The sequence below is a fragment of the Emys orbicularis genome, chromosome 21 (assembly GCF_028017835.1).
Source record: "Emys orbicularis isolate rEmyOrb1 chromosome 21, rEmyOrb1.hap1, whole genome shotgun sequence".
Lineage (NCBI taxonomy): Eukaryota > Metazoa > Chordata > Testudines > Emydidae > Emys > Emys orbicularis.
The window spans coordinates 4341869-4357694 of NC_088703.1; the positions used below are offsets into that span (position 1 = coordinate 4341869).

A 15826-nucleotide genomic window follows, 5' to 3' on the forward strand; every position below is an offset into this window, starting at 1 on the left:
AAGTGCCATAAAGCCAAAGATACAGGCAAGTTGCTTCACTTCTCTGGGGCTTGTCTACAGAGGGAAGTTATTCTGGCTTGGGGTAGGTGGTAAATTCAATGAAATACTCATTGGGCCAGAAGGAGACACCCACTGTATAGCCCAATGGTTAGGGCACCTATTTGGGAAGGGGGAGATTTGGGTACAAGCCGCTGCTCTGAATCAAGCCCAGCAGGGATGTGAACCCGGAGCCCACCTGTCTCCAGCGCCGTGAGCACCAGGCGATGGCGGCTGGCAGGTTTGGAGAAGGAATTCCATCGTGGAACTCAGCCCGAGCTGCTCCTCTTGTGGGAAAAGCTTCGGGTTTGACGGCTCGGCATTTTCTGCAGGAAAAACGGTTCTGTCCAATACCTCCCGACCGGCCGTCCTCGCCACAGCAAAACCCTGTTTCCCAGGAGCTGATCCAGTCAGTTTTCCTGTGTGGACGAGCCCGCGGTTGTGTCCTTGTCCTCCGGTGCATCGGTGCGGCTCCTGGCACCCGGAGGGACTGTGGTGCCGGGTCACTGGAAGCCGCATCTTCGCGGTGGCTCTGCCAGCCTGTTTCCCAAGAAGAAACCCCCAAGAGCCTGACTTTGATGGGCCCACTCAAAGGCTCTAGAAAGGACGCCCAGGCCAGTCGCATCAGGCCGTCGGTGACCGCGCAAGGGAACGTCTGCACAGCCTGCGGCAGCGCGTCTCAGGGCCCAGGTTTGCAGACTCCGGCTCCCGCTCAAAAGAGTTGCGCGTAGACGCCCCCTTAGCGGCTGGAGCCATTAATTTAGCCCCGGGCCCAATACCAGGAACTTACAGACCAACTCCACCCCAGGGAGTTCTGATGCCCAGCCAAACAGGTCTGGCAGGTGCTTTGGGGAAGGGCAGGCAGGAAGGCATTTCAGCTCCGGCGGGTGTCTGCGGTGCAGTGCCTCTGGGAAAGCCAGTGAGAGGATACAGCACACCTGCGTAGGTGTCGCCGCCCCGGCTGGGAGTCCTGGCTCTTTCGGCACCGTTGGAACTGGGCCGGCTCCAGTGGAGAGGACGCAGCATGGGGAACCGGGTCACCAGGGATGACTTTGAGTGGGTCTATACAGATCAGCCTCATACAGAGAGAAGGAAGGAGATCTTGGGTGAGTCTGGGTTGGGTTGGTACCACCCTGGCTCCTGTCTGGAAGGGGGATGGCGCTGAGGGAGGTGGATCAGAACCAGAGGCGAGCAGGAGGGGGAAGAGGGTCAGCGCCAGAATTAGGGACAGGGAGGAGGTGGGGGCCAGAACCAGAGAGAGGTGAATCAGAACCTGTGGGGATGAGGGGGTCCTAGGGAGGGAGGAGGTGGGTCAGAACCAGGATCGGGGGAAGATGGGTCAGAACCAGGTGGGAACTGGAGCTACCAGAGAGAGAGGAGGTGAGTCAGAACCAGCTGGTGTTGAATGTAAAGAGTTGTAAGCAGCTCTCTCGATATTAGGCCAGGTCCACACTAAAAAATTGTCAACCCAGCCACGTTGCCCGGAGTTGTGAAAAATCCACCCCACTCGGTGGCGTAGTTAAGCCAGCGTTAAATTGACGGAAGACTTCTCCCATCTCGCTACCACCTCCTCTCAGGGAGGTGGATTAAATACAGCGACTGGAGCACCCCTCCTGTCGGTGCAGCTAGTGTCTACACCAGACATGGGCAAACTACGGCCCGCCGGCCACATCCAGCCCGCGGGACCGTCCTGCCCGGCCCCTGAACTCCCGGCCGGGGAGCCTAGTCCCCGGCCCCTCCCCTGCTGTCCCCCCCCCCCCCTCCCCGCCGCTCCCGCTGGGCAGCGTGGGGAGTGCAGCTGGCTCTGCCGGGGTGGCGCAGCTGTGAGCTCCCCCTGCTGGTAAGGGGGCGGGGAGCGGGGGGTTGGGTAAGGGAGCGGGGGTCCTGGGGGGCAGTCAGGAAGGAGGGGGCGGTTGGATGGGGCGGAGGTTCTGGGGGGGCGGTCAGGGGATGGGGAACAGGGAGGGTTGGGAGTGGGAGTCCCGGGGGGGCCTGTCAAGGGGCGGGGATGTGGATAGGGGTCAGGAGGGCAGTCAGGGGACAGGGAGCAGGGAGGAGGTTGGATAAGGGGGTGGGATCCCGGGGGGCAGTTAGGGATGGGGGGGTCTCAGGAGGGAGTGGTCAGGGGATGAGGAGCAGAAGGCGAATAGGGGGTGGGAGTCCCAGGGGGGCTGTCAGGAGGCGAGGGTGTGGATAGGGGTCGGGAGGGCAGTCAGGGGACAAGGAGCAGGGAGGGGGTTGGATAAGGGGGTGGGATCCCGGGGGGGCAGTTAGGGGTGGGGGGTCCCAGGAGGGGGTGGTCAGGGGACGAGGAGCAGAAGGCGGTTGGATAGGGGGTGGGAGTCCTGGGGGGGGGGGCTGTCAGGGGGCGGAGGTGTGGATAGGGGTCGGGGCAGTCAGGGGACAGGGAGCAGGGGAGGTTGGATAGGGGGCGGGGGTCCCGGGATGGGGCGGTCAGGGGACAAGGAGCAGGGGGAGTTGGATGGGTCAGGGGTTCTGAGGGGGGTGGGAAGTGGGAGGGGGCGGATAGAGGGCGGGGGCCAGGCAGTTTGGGGAGGCACAGCCTTCCCTACCCAGCCCTCCATACAGTTGCGTAACCCCGATGTGGCCCTTGGGCCAAAAAGTTTGCCCACCCCTGGTCTACACTGAAGCTGTGCTGTGGTAGCCTTGCCAGTGTAAACCAGCCCTTCTACTGGGGTTAGTAGAGATGTGTAGATCGGTAATTGTTATGTAATTAACTCATGACTGTGACTTTATCTGTGGGGCAAATCCATTATGCTTAGGGTGACCATATTTCCCAAAGGGAAAAGGGGACACCGTGTGGGGCTAGCCCAAGGTTCCCCCCCACCCCACCCCACCCAATGCGCTCAGCTCACCTGAGCCCTGCCCAGTTCTGGCCTGAGCCGGTTGCCCGAGCCGTGCCTCCCCCCGCGCGTGGTGCTGGAATCACCGCTCGACCCCCCCCAAGTTTCTCCGCACACTGCTTTTTTGACAAAAGTGGGCATTTGTCCCGTCCCAAGCTTCATCAGTTGGCAAGAGCAAACGGAACAAATGCCCCTTTTGCCAAAAAAGTCAGGATGGCCGGGACAGGGCTTAAAAAAGGGACTGTCCCGGCCAAAACAGGATGTGTGGTCACCCTAATTATGCAGGGATTCGTTTTTGCTTCGGCATGCTTTTGGGTGGGGAAGCGGGGGGTGCTCAGAGACTCTAGGGCTTGTCTATACTTATGCGCTGGCAATCGAACTTCTGGGTTTGATTTATCGCGTCTTGTCTGGACGCGATAAATCGAACCCAGAAGTGCTCGCCGTCGACTGCGGTACTCCAGCTCGGCGCGAGGAGTACGCGGAGTCGACGGGGGAGCCTGCCTGCCGCGTCTGGACCGCGGTAAGTTCGAACGAAGGTACGTCGACTTCAGCTACGTTATTCACGTAGCTGAAGTTGCGTAGCTTAGTTCGAATTGGGGGGTTAGTGTAGACCAGGCCTAAGAAGCATGGAAATTGCTAAAGGAAATGTTACTCTGCTCCCCTCTCCTGGCGGTTTTCACAAACGCAGCTGCCTAAATCCACTAGGACGGTTGTGGTGCTTCTCCTGCTCCAAACCCCAGATCCCCACCACTTAAGCTTCTGGAGACTCCCCACCAGCACTTAGCAGTATAGGCCCTAGGACACACAGTAGCAGTTCTCATCCCATCCAGCAGAGGGCAACATCCACATACACTAGCCTGAGCCTCATTCTCGGTCAACTCCGCTCCTGCCCTTGGGAGAGGAATGGAAAAGATTCAGGTGACTTTAAGCCCTCTTTGTGCTCCCCATATTCTGGGCCTTGCCTCTCCCCTGGTGTCATTTAGTGCAATCTCAGGGCTGCTGCTGGAATCCAAGCTCCACACTCGGTGGGGGCAGAGAATAACCAGCACATAGTATACCTGGCCTCACCCTGGATCCACCCCCTATGGGCCCTGGGGGCGAGGAGGGGCAGAGAATAGCTCCAGCACAGTGCACCCCCCCCCAATCCACACCGATATAATGAGCCGTGTCCTTAGGCCAGCTCCATACTGGCTGGGGCAGCCCCCTGCATGGAGGGGATATTTAAGGGCTCGCGGAGCCGGCTCAACCCCCACGCCTCTACCCCAGCACAAAACGCAGGCCCAGGGTGACAATCAGCGCCTTAGATACCACAGTGATACAAAGCCGTGCGCAGGGGAGACAGAACTCCGCCCCAAATAGACCTGTTTGCAAATCCAGGGGCAAACCCCGGCTCAGCTAATATCCCGCGGGAGGTCAGGGTAGAACAGCGCCAACGTTCAGGGGCTAGGTGGCTGTAGGAGACAAGATCAAAAGAGCGGATGGATAGGGCCCTGCCAAATTCACGGCCGTGAAAAACGCGTCACGGACCGTGAAATCTGGACTCCCCCGTGAAATCTGGCGATTGTAGGGGGGGAGGGGTGTCACAGTATTGCCACTCTTACTTCTGTGCCGCCTTCAGAGCTGGGCAACCGGAGACCGGCTGCTGCTGGCCGGGCACCCAGCTCTGAAGGCAGCACCCCGCCACCAGCAGCAGCACGGAAGTAAAGGTGGCAATACCATGACCCCCCCCACGATAACCTTGCAACCCTCCCTTCCCTCCCCCCAAAACCTCCTTTTGGGTCGGGATCCCCACGTTTAAAACCCTGTGACATTTCAGATTTTTTAAAAATCCTATGACTGAAATTTACCAAAATGGACCTTGAATTTGGTAGGGCCTTACTGATGGGGCTTGATTGTTTTTGTTTTCTGGGGGGCTTTGTGAGTTGACGTGCTCCGTTATCAGCCACATCGCTTGGGTCAAACTTTCTACATGGTACAGGGCCAGATGTTCCCAAAGGCCCAGCTGACGGGGTGACCATTTGCAGCCGGATTTCCTATAAAGTGTTAGGGATGTCTTACGGGGTCGAGGGCAGCAAAAGCAGCTGGCAGATTTAAAGGGATTGCGTCTCTGTTGCTAGGAAACCATCAGCTGTAGCGTCTATCCTGATCAAGGAAACCCGAGGACTCGAGAAACTGCCCCGCGTTGCTCCCTCTCTCCGTTCGTCCCCCCAGGACAGAAGATTTGACGCAGATCCATAGTAGTCGGGTTTGACACTGAGGTTACAAACGGTGCAGCCTCCTTTGCTGAGGCCAGGCAGACCGAAGGAATTTGAAATGTCAATTCCTTCCCTTTTTACCGGGGGAGGGTTGTTGGTTTGTGCTGTGGCCTTTGGCTCCATTTGGAGTCCTGCAGAAGGGACCGTTAGATGAAACCCAGAGAGGTCAAAATAACAGGAGTACTTGTGGCACCTTAGAGACTAACAAATTTATTAGAGCATAAGCTTTCATGGGCTACAACCCACTTCGAAGTGGGTTGTAGCCCACGAAAGCTTATGCTCTAATAAATTTGTTAGTCTCTAAGGTGCCACAAGTACTCCTGTTATTTTTGCGGATACAGACTAACACGGCTGCTACTCTGAAACCAGAGAGGTCAGGCTGAGTTCTGCCGCTCTGCAGGTGTCAGGTGAAATCAATGTGAAACTTTGCAGAGGCATCAAGCCCTGCAGCCTATGTCGCCATTCTCCACCAGTGCTTTACACGGGGAGGCCAGTATCATGAGCCGTATTTTATAGATGGGGAAACTGAGGCACGGGGACCAAGTGACTTGACCAGCAGCAGAGGCCGAAGTAGACCCCAGCTTTCTTGAATCCTACACCCGGGCACTATCCACTAGGCCGCACTGCCTCCCCGAGATGCTACCCTCCTCAAACTCGCTGACTGCCAGGCATTTTGTCCAGCCCTCGGATCGCTTTTGCGGCTCGGATTGAAGCCCGACACCCAGCCCAGACTCAGCCTGCTGGACTGAGGGCCTGAGGCAAAGCTCAGTGGGGTCAGGGCAAGGTTGTGTATTGATGGCACTGGGTGTTGAAGCAGGGCCCATTGTGGCTTTTCTGGCTCTCAGCACAGGGCGTGGGTGTTTGCATTCACCAGGCGCCTTTGTGCCTTTTGTGACATGCAGGTGGGGTGGGTGCTGCTGGCACAAAGGTGGCTGCCTCTTGGCGCTAGGCAGCAGGGCTGGCTCATAGCAACGGGGCTGGGCACATGCCCAGGCAGGCTCTGCTGGTTGCCCTAGAGGCGCTGGACGTGACGCACACCAGACACCCTGCAGCGCCGGGCCAGATCCCTCCCGGGAGCAGCCCCGTTGGGTCGGCGGCATTGCCCACCTGCGCCAGGGAGGGGGAGATGTTCCAAAGAGCTCAGCATGGAGACCAATGGAGAATTCCCTGTTCCTCCAATCCCGTGGAGACGTCCCCCTCCCTGCCCCACTGAGATGGATGGAGACTCCCCCCGCCACATTGAGAAAAATGGAAAATTCCCTCCTCCCTTCCGCGGAGAACAACAGGGAAGCTCCTCCATTGAAATCCCCATCCCTCACCCTATTGATGCAGTCGAGGCTGTTGGGGGGGTCTGAGATAGGGTGACCACACGTCCTGTTTTGGCCTGGACAGCCCCCCCTTTTGAAGCCCTGTCCCGGACGTCCTTTTTTGGCCAAACTGGGCATTTGTTCCATTTGCTCTTGCCAGTTGCAAGTTGCTCTGATCAGTGGGCAAGAGCAAATGTTACAAATGCCCAACAAAGTGGTTTGCGCCCCTGTAGTGGGGCACAGAGGAACATTTGGGGAGGCCAATGGCAACACGAGGCGCTGGGCGGTGCGGGGCTCAGGACAGCCCCATGTGAATCCTGATTTTACTTTGGTAAATATGGGCACCCTAGTCTGAGGCCTTTTAAAAAGTGTGTGTGTGTGTGTGTGTGTGTGTGTGTGTGTGTGTGTGTGTGTGTGTGTGTGTGTGTGTGTGTGTGTAAAATGATGGGTTCCAGGCGTATTTGTGCCCCGCTGAGTCTCCATCAAACGCCATCTGCCAGCCCTGCAGATCTAGCAGCCGTCCCCAGCAATATCACTGACATGCACCTGTTCCTGGGGTGGAACACAGCACTTCCTGCCCAGCAGGTTAGGACTGGAGGGGAAGAAGACGACATATTATGTTGACGCTCCGGGGGATTTTTCATGGAGGGTGAAGACAGTTAGCCCCGAGATCTGGGTTGGAACTCCTCCGCTTTCTGGCAGCGTCAGAGCAACTCCGCTATTAGTAAGCAGGGCTGATGCAGGGGAAAGAGCACCCCCTACTGGTTGCAGTGGGGCTCCCGAGCCTGGAGACGGGGTCACCGCTCCAACACGCACACAGCTCAGCGCATTCCCCTGAGGTTGGGCCAAATTCACCTGCCCCCAGGGCAGCGGGAGGCCCATGTTCTGCAAATTCCCCTATTTCTTCCTTCGTCTTTGGTTTTGCTACGTCAGGCCCGACTTGCCCAGTGCGGCAGCTGCATTCCTGCCCCAGATCATGCCTGATCAGGCTCGCGTTCCCGCCACTGAGCGGCTCGACAAGGAACACCGATGGGTTTGGAACCGGAAAAACAGGGTGGGGCCAAGCTGATCGTTGGCTCTAACTTGGTATCACCCCTCAGCTGGGAGAGGCGGCTGCTGATTGCACTGTGTCACAGGGTGGCTGGCCCTCGGCCCCACCTGTGACACCTTCCCAGGTGGGGGGAATGAGTTTAGTCATGTGATGGACAGGTCATGTGACTAACTCAGGCCAGATGTAGGGGTCTAAGGGAGAGTGCCATAGGAGCTGCTAATATTTTAGCGAGGGAGGGCCAGGAGCACCAGCGACTGGCTTGAGAGGTGCAGAGAGCAAAGGGACTGTCCGGGAAGGGGGGCCGGGGACTCCTGGCTCAAGGAGAACAAGCTATTTGAGCTATTGAAAGGCCCAGCTGGGTGAAGGCAGCATGGCCAGCATGTTTATGGACGAAGGCCCCGATCCTGAGAAGGGAGCTAGACCCCTAAATTGGATTCCCTCCCCCACTCCAGCAGGGGCAGTGGAGTTTTTGAGGAGCCCTTTAGGAGAGGGAAACTGAGGCAGGGCACAGCAGCGGCACCGCAGGCCGTGAAGAGGCGCTGGGGAGGAAAACCTGTTTACGTTACCCACCCACTTTTTGACCTGATCAAACTGGTCAAAGGTCAGGGCCCTGAGGGTTGTTCCAGGTGAGAGGGAAATTGACAAGGGAGTCTGGTTCCTGGCAAAGGAGCATTTAAAATCCGTATAGGAGCATGAGCTTTCATGGGTGAATTCACCCACGAAAGCTCATGCTCCAATACGTCTGTTAGTCTATAAGGTGCCACAGGACTCTTTGCTGCTTTTACAGATCCAGACTAACACGGCTGCCCCTCGGATACTTGACATTTAAAATCCGTTCCCTGAACACAGGAGGAACAAAAACCAAACAAAAAAACCAAACAGGAGGCAACTTCCTCATAGCATCAACCTCAGGTTGCTGGTTCAGGCTGCAGGTGTCTGGCTTTCCGCGTCTCTCTCTGGTCCTCCATATTGGGCTGCATCTTCCCCCCCCTGAGATCTCTACCCCCCCCTCCTGATTTACTAGGCAGCTCATGTACCTGCTTTGCCTTGGGTGAGCTGCTTAGCTGTCTCTCACAGCTAACTTAAATAAGGCGTGGGGGTGACCACACTTTAGATGAGGTCTAACCCAACCCAACGGATAGCATTTGTAGCTCTTGGTCTCCTCCTCCCCTTCTCTGCTGCTGTGTAGCACTGGGGATTGGCTATCTCGTCCCAGAGGGCGGGATCTAGCCTGTGGCACTGAGTTAAAAACACCTGTCTCTGGTATTTTGGTGCCTTGTTAATGCAAATGGATGAAGCTGGTTCAAAACCAGGCTGGTGTCACTCCCCAGCTGTTGTCAATCGGGTGTCGTTCCGTTGGAGTCAGTGGGCCAGATCCCCAGACAGGTCTAAACCATCCCTTCCCTTGGGATCCAAATCCCCTTCAAAGTTTGGATCCAAACCCAAACTTCCCAAGCCTATAATGGGCTGAACCCAAACCTGCATCTTACGTCGCCCCCTTGTGGTAGAGGAGAGCCAGGATTGGGTTGGGATGCGAATAAAGGGAATTTTCTGGGGGGTTTGGTGGGGTTGTGTAAAGCAGCCGGGGGAAGGGATCTGCCGAGAACACCATTACAGCCAAATCCCGTCTCTTCTGTGCGGTGCGGGATCACACAGAGCAGGGCAGCTCTCCGGGTCTGAGTTCAGCTCAGGACCATCTTCGACGTATTTCCAGCTGCACTTCTTGGAGATCAGCTAGCATGCGGGAGGACATTGGTTAGAGCTGGTCGGGGAATTTTTTGACTGAACTTTTTTGCTGATCCATCAAAACCAAAACTCTCTGGGGCAACGTCGGTTTCGGTAAAACTTGAGTCAGGAATTCCCTAGGTGAGACAGCTCCACCGTAGAGTTGTCACCAGCTTGATGGTTAGGCCACTTATTTGGGGATCTAGGTGATGCAGGATCAAGTCCCTTGCTCCAGTGGTCAAGCTCAAGAGAGAGTTTAGATTCTGTAAAAGAGGGAAGATTCAGAGATTTATTATTAATTATTATTATTATTTTAAGGCCAGCACAGACTGTTAGAGGAGAACCTTGAATCCTGGGTTTCTCCATATCCCAAGTGACTATTCTAACCATGGGGCTGGCCCAGTGGGTCCGTGGGCTGTCGCCCTTGTGTAGCTTCATAACAGATTTTGAAAGCTCTTGGTTTGGTTTGGTTTTCCGATGTGGAATGCAAACAAATTTCCAAGCCTCTCAATGTTTTGTGAAAAGGGGCTTGTGTTTTTGCAGCCGGCCTTGCTACCCGTATAACAATAGCGGTTCACAAAATCAAACCACACACACACACACACTCCCAACCAACATGTTTATACGGGCACAAAACATGCCCGTAGACAGATGGCCTTGAAAACGTGACGTGAGCATAACCTGCTGCAGGAGCAGCTGCTTGAGTTTGCAGAGAGCCTGGGACAATTGCGCTGCAGGGTGGGATCTGCCCCGGCTCCACGGGAGCTCACTCAGAGGCCCAGCCATGGCAGTTCTTTAATGTGGAGGGGATGAACAAGTCCACTTGCCCGTTAAAGCAGGTGGGAGAGGATCAGGTTAGCAGCTGGGAGCAACAGTTCATTCTGGCACCACGAGTGGGTGGGTTTATCACCACGTCCCCACCCCTGGGGTATTCCCTGAGGACCCAGGGTTTTAGGTTCTTCGACTAAAGCGGAGCTCTTACCTGTCTGCTTCCGACTGGCTGTTCATAACCAGAGCCTCACGGTGTCCTCTGTGTCTGGGGAGCTCAGCGCTCAAAGGCGCGGCTTCTAAAGCCATAACCCCCGACCAAGAAGGAGCCAAGGCCAAGATAAATCTTAGATGCTGGAAACCAGGAAAGATTCATAGATTTTTAGGGCCACCCGGCCACCATTAGGTCTTCTAGTTTGACCTCCCGTATAACACACCTCTGTCTCAGTAAGGTACCAGTAAGGTGCCTCACAGTCCCCCCCGATACAGATGGAGAAACCGAGGCATGGATCCACAAAGGCATTAAGACTCCCCGTGCCCATTGATGTCAGTGCATAAAAATTCTTGAGGATCTGGGCCTAGGGGACTTGCCCATGGAGTCCGTAGCAGAGGAGGGACTTGAACCCCCATCTTGCAGCTTCTTGCCCAGATTACAGATCCTCCACTGAGGATCGGAGCTATTTCAGCCCCAAGTACAGATCCTTGGTTTTTTTAGCTCTGTCAATCCCCTGGTATGTCTGTCAAGGTAGAAGTGATGACAGTAGCACCTCACCTAAGGCAAATATATTATGGTAATTAGGGACAGATGAGTACGATCACGCCTCTCCCAAGATTGCCCCCTGGCTACCAATGCATTGAGCGCAATGGCTTGTGTAAGGCGGTACCGGCGTGCCATACTGCCACCAGCAGGCTGGATCCCAGCCCTGCCCTTCCTGAGCTAACGTTTCTGCGTCTCCTCCACAGCCAAGTACCCTGAGATCAAGAAGCTGATGGGTCCAGATCCCCAGCTGAAGTGGGTGGTGTCCCTGATGGTGCTGATCCAGCTGGTGGCCTGCTACTTGGTGAAGGACCTGCCTTGGAAGTGGGCCTTCTTCTGGGCTTACGCCTTCGGGGGCTGCCTCAACCACTCCATGACGCTGGCCATCCACGACATCTCCCACAACGTGGCCTTCGGCAACAAGGAGGCCAAGTGGAACCGCCTTTTCGGCATGTTCGCCAACCTGCCCATCGGGGTCCCCTATGCCACCTCCTTCAAGAAGTACCACGTCGACCACCACCGCTACCTGGCCGGGGACGGGCTCGATGTGGACATCCCCACGGCCTTCGAGGGACGGTTCTTCCACTCGCCGCCCCGCAAGATCCTCTGGCTCTTCCTGCAGCCCGTTTTCTACATCCTGCGGCCCCTCTATGTCAACCCCAAGCCCTTCACTGGCCTGGAGGTGATCAATGTTGCCGTGCAGCTGGCTTACGACCTCTTGATCTACTCCTTGTGGGGGCCCAAGCCTGTCTTCTACATGATCGCCGGCTCCACGCTGGCCATGGGGATCCACCCCATCTCCGGACACTTCATCGCTGAGCACTACATGTATCTCAAGGGCTACGACACCTTCTCCTACTACGGCCCCCTGAACTGGCTGACCTTCAACGTGGGTTATCACATGGAGCACCACGATTTCCCCAGCATCCCGGGCAGCAGGCTGCCGCTGGTAAGAATCTCCCTGCCTGCAAGCGTCGGGCTGGAAGGGGTAGAAGCCCTGGGAAAGTGGGCGGAGCCCAGCGGGGAACCAAAAGACCCGCCCCTTAAAATGGGGAGGGGCCACGGAGCCTGGAAATCAAGTGAATACGGGTGAGGTTGGGGTCAGTGCTTTAATTTGTAATGAAAGAGGCACTGGGGTTTAAGCAATGTTTTTAACATTCAGAACGGATGCGGCAAGCCTGGAGGTGCCGGGGCTATGAACTGCCAAGTCTAGAGGTGCCGGGGATCAGCCTGGGCACAAGTTAAGCGCTGGGTGGGGTGGGTCTGGATATGGATTGACATCCCCCAAGCCAGCACAGCCCAGATCCCAGTGGGGCGAGCTCGCCCCTCCGACTCCCAGCGTGCCCAGGTAGGAAAGCAAACCTTGCTATCCGTGTGGGAACGGAGGCTCTTGGAGGGGGGGCCTGGGTTGGGGTAGAAAAGTTCTTGGTTTGGGTGGGTTGTGGGGGCTGTTTGTGTAGGGGAAGGCTTCTGGGAATCAGGAGCCCCGGGTTCTTTTTCCAGCTTTGCAAAGGGTGTTGCGTTCAGGGATGCTGTGTGGGCTAGTGGTTAGAGCAGGGAAGCCAGGCCTATTCCCGGCTCTGCGCTACCATGGGCAAGTGTAAAGCTCATGGCCTCATCTCTAGGGCGCTTCCTCAGGCCTTGCATTGTGAGGGACTTTGCCTCCCCGCCACGCTGTCCAGTCCCGGCCCATGGCTTCTCCTCACTCCCTCTTGGGTCTGCTGGGGCTTGGCCCTCTGAACAAGTCCTGGAACAATTTACTGCCCTTCTGGGGTGCTCAGAGTCCCAGCTGATGTGCACAAAAGGGCCTTCTCCCCTCCTGGTCGCCTTCCGCCCCCTTGGGCTTCTCTTCAACTCCCCCTCCCCTCATAGGACTTCGCTCAGGGCTCTCTCACCCAGCCTCCTCTGCACGCTCTTTCCAGAGGGGAGCCCCCTTTATTTCTCCCTCCTCCACTGAGTAGCTCACAAAGTACTTTACAAAGGAGGGCAGTGTCATTGCTCCCATTTTATAGCTGGGGAAACTGAGGCAACAAGAGGGGAAAGCCACTTGCCCAAGGTCACCGGTAGAGCTGGGAACAGAACCCAGATCTCCTGAGTGCCAGGTGACTGCTCTACCCACTAGGCCATACTGCTGCTCACATAGCAGCCCCCTCCCTCCTCAACTTGGCTAGCCTCCGTAGGGTGGATTCCACCCCTGTGCTGGTGCTGTTGGGAGGATTTAAGTGGTACCGTGTTGTCCTCCAGTGGGGAAGACATGCTACTGCACTCTGGTGTTTTGCATCTTCAGAGGCTGCAGACTGCAATCCAGAGGCTCTCAAGCAAGGGGCGCGAGCACCTTCCCTTTCTGTATGGATAAAGGGGGCCACGAGGGTGGGGCAGGGAATCCTGAAATTCATGGGGGATGCCCTGAAACTTTTTTCCCCACTGTACTATGTGATTGGCATGGAAAAGGCTGATATAACTTCCGTCCCGCCCAGCCTGAAATCCTGCTATGTAAGAATGACGGTTTCAAGGGTCACCTCTTGCAATCAGATCTCGAAACTGACTTTCCTTCATGGGACAAATGGCTGTGAGATAAAGCAGGGCCAGATGGTTGAGTCAAGGAAGGATGAGGCAGTGGTGACGGCACTTGTCTGGCTCTCAGAAAACCTAGGCTCAATCTCTTGTGACCTTGGGCGAGTCTCTTATTCTCTCTGTACCTCCATTCCCTGAGCGTGAAATGGTGATCACAGATGAGTGTGGGTTACAGATCCTCCACTGAGGATCGGAGCTATTTCAGCCCCAAGTACAGATCCTTGGTTTTTTTAGCTCTGTCAATCCCCTGGTATGTCTGTCAAGGTAGAAGTGATGACAGTAGCACCTCACCTAAGGTAAATATATTATGGTAATTAGGGACAGATGAGTACGATCACGCCTCTTGGCCCTAGCAGCCGGCCAAAAATGTGGGTCTTCCAGGTTTTTCCAGGTAGTAAGAGAAATCAATGATAAAGTCAGGTACCTTTGAGGATGTCTTGTTTTATTTGCAAGGGATGTGAAATATCCTGTTTCCCTGAACCCAGCAGGAGCCAAGCAACAGGAGACAGGTTCCTTGCCCACAGCCCCGAGCCTCTTTCCAGACAGTACAGTGCCCAAAAGCTCTCTCTCTAGGCCATACACTACGCTTGTCCAGGCTGTGTCTGGAGCATCTGTCTTTCTGCATGCATCTCTGCTTGGCTCCCCACCCCCCCCCACCTGTATTCAAGCAATATCCAATTAAACCCTCTTCCCCACAGAGTTCAGATTCATGCATGGCCTTGGATGTGCCTTTGTTCTGGGCAGAGATTGGCGTTATTTCATAAAGGGAGCCTAACTGCTTCTAATATCTCTTAAAAGAAGGGTGGTGGTTGCACCCAGCAGTTTTAAGATTTATTGGTTTGTATAGGTTTAACCCAGCCATATGTGGTGTATTGTAAACTAACACTTAAATGTATAGCTTGTGATTTTAAGGGGTTTTCCCATCCCTGCTTGCAGGCTATGGGGTTCTGAAGGGAAGCATGTGATCAGAGCAAGGCTGAGGTGACTTATGCCTCACTGTTTTCAGGGAGCAGCCTGTTTTGTCTCTCTCTGTTTTGGGGTGGGTTTTTTTTGGTGTGTTTTGGATTTTCAGAAATAAAGCCGTGTTAGAGTGCAACCTTCCAGCCAGAGTATTTATGTTTTTATCTAACTTCTCCGTGCATATGCCATGAACGTGACACCATGGAATGCTGGGCAGTTGTGCATCTCCATCTAAAAGTCCCAGGGCAGAGATTTGTGTTCACGGTCCGACCCCCGTGTGTCTCTGCTTCCAGGTGAAGAAGATTGCTGCTGAGTACTACGACCATCTGCCCTACCACACCTCCTGGGTCTGCGTCCTCTGGGACTTCATCTTCTGTGACTCTCTGGGGCCCTTTGCCCGCGTGAAGAGGAAGTACAAAGTGGCCAAGGTGGAGTGAAACAAGAGGGTCACCCAACAGAGCTCCCAGCTCTCCAGCCTCTCAGGGGACGGGGGGAGGTTTGACATCAGGGGAGTTATTTATACCTGTTGCCTAATACCAGATGTGTACGCGCTTCATTTAAGGGTCAAATATTGTCAAAGACTCCACTGACTGAGACATGAGTCATTAGGCAGCCTCACTGGGCCACGGGAGCATGCCTCCTGACTCCTCAGCTGGTGTACAACTACCCACGCTCCTCCCAGCAACCAGCACAGGGCATGTGGCCAATGGTACTGGGGCATGGCTGAGAAGGGGGTGTGGCTAGGGCATCTCCTGGGATCCCCAGCTGCTGGTAACAGTCAGTGTATATTAGAGCAGCCTTCAGGCTGCTCTGTGCCAAGGACTAGCTTAGCATCCAGATGGCTTTCCTGCCACCTTCATTCCCCCCCACCCCAGACTTCTTATCAAATGGTCCCCTGCCAATCTGGAGCATCAGCTGGTACGTGTACATAGGTATTACTACGGGCCACCAAAGATAGTTCAAGTCTAGGCTGCAGCTTTACAGGCCTGATTCCCCGCTCCCTCAAAGCGGTGTGAATCTGGAGTGACCCCCATTGAAATCAGTGCCATTGAACAGGCAGAAATCAGGAATAACTCCACAGGAGTTAGTGGGGCTGATTCATGCCTCCCTCACCTTGCCCTAGCACTGACGTAAATGAAACGAGAATTGGGCCCCTTATAAAATGTGAACTGTAATAAGTGCATACCCAGATCTGCAAGAAAGGACCGTGCATACATAATGCAAAGATACAGCCCTACTTAATTAGTCATGTTCCTTATATTAAAAGTAACTCGAGGAGAAGCTTCCGTTGGATCTGTGCCTTTTTTAGCTCCTTTGATGGAAAAAAGAGACTGAAAAGATTTTTTTTTTTAACCCATTGGAATGTCAACGCTGGTTTGGTTTCTGCTGGAGGGCTGCTTGGAGGTCTCCAAGGTGTCGCTTGAAACCACTCCTGGAAAGGAAACGGAGCGGCTGGCAGTTTAACAAAGAGCGCTCACCTCCCACCTGTTTATTGGGTGCTTGAGTTTGTTGGTGTCAGTGGGGATCTG

The 15826-nt window shown here is 55.3% G+C and overlaps 1 protein-coding gene across 1 annotated transcript; it reads left to right on the top strand.

Annotated features, from left to right (window-relative positions):
- The first annotated feature begins 1060 nt into the window (after positions 1 to 1060).
- Positions 1061 to 14734, top strand: LOC135893212 (sphingolipid delta(4)-desaturase/C4-monooxygenase DES2-like). Its single transcript, XM_065421011.1, has 3 exons — positions 1061 to 1142; positions 10970 to 11712; positions 14591 to 14734. Exons 1-3 carry the CDS (start codon positions 1061 to 1063, stop codon positions 14732 to 14734), a joined length of 969 nt encoding a protein of 322 aa, XP_065277083.1.
- The last annotated feature ends 1092 nt before the right edge of the window (positions 14735 to 15826 follow it).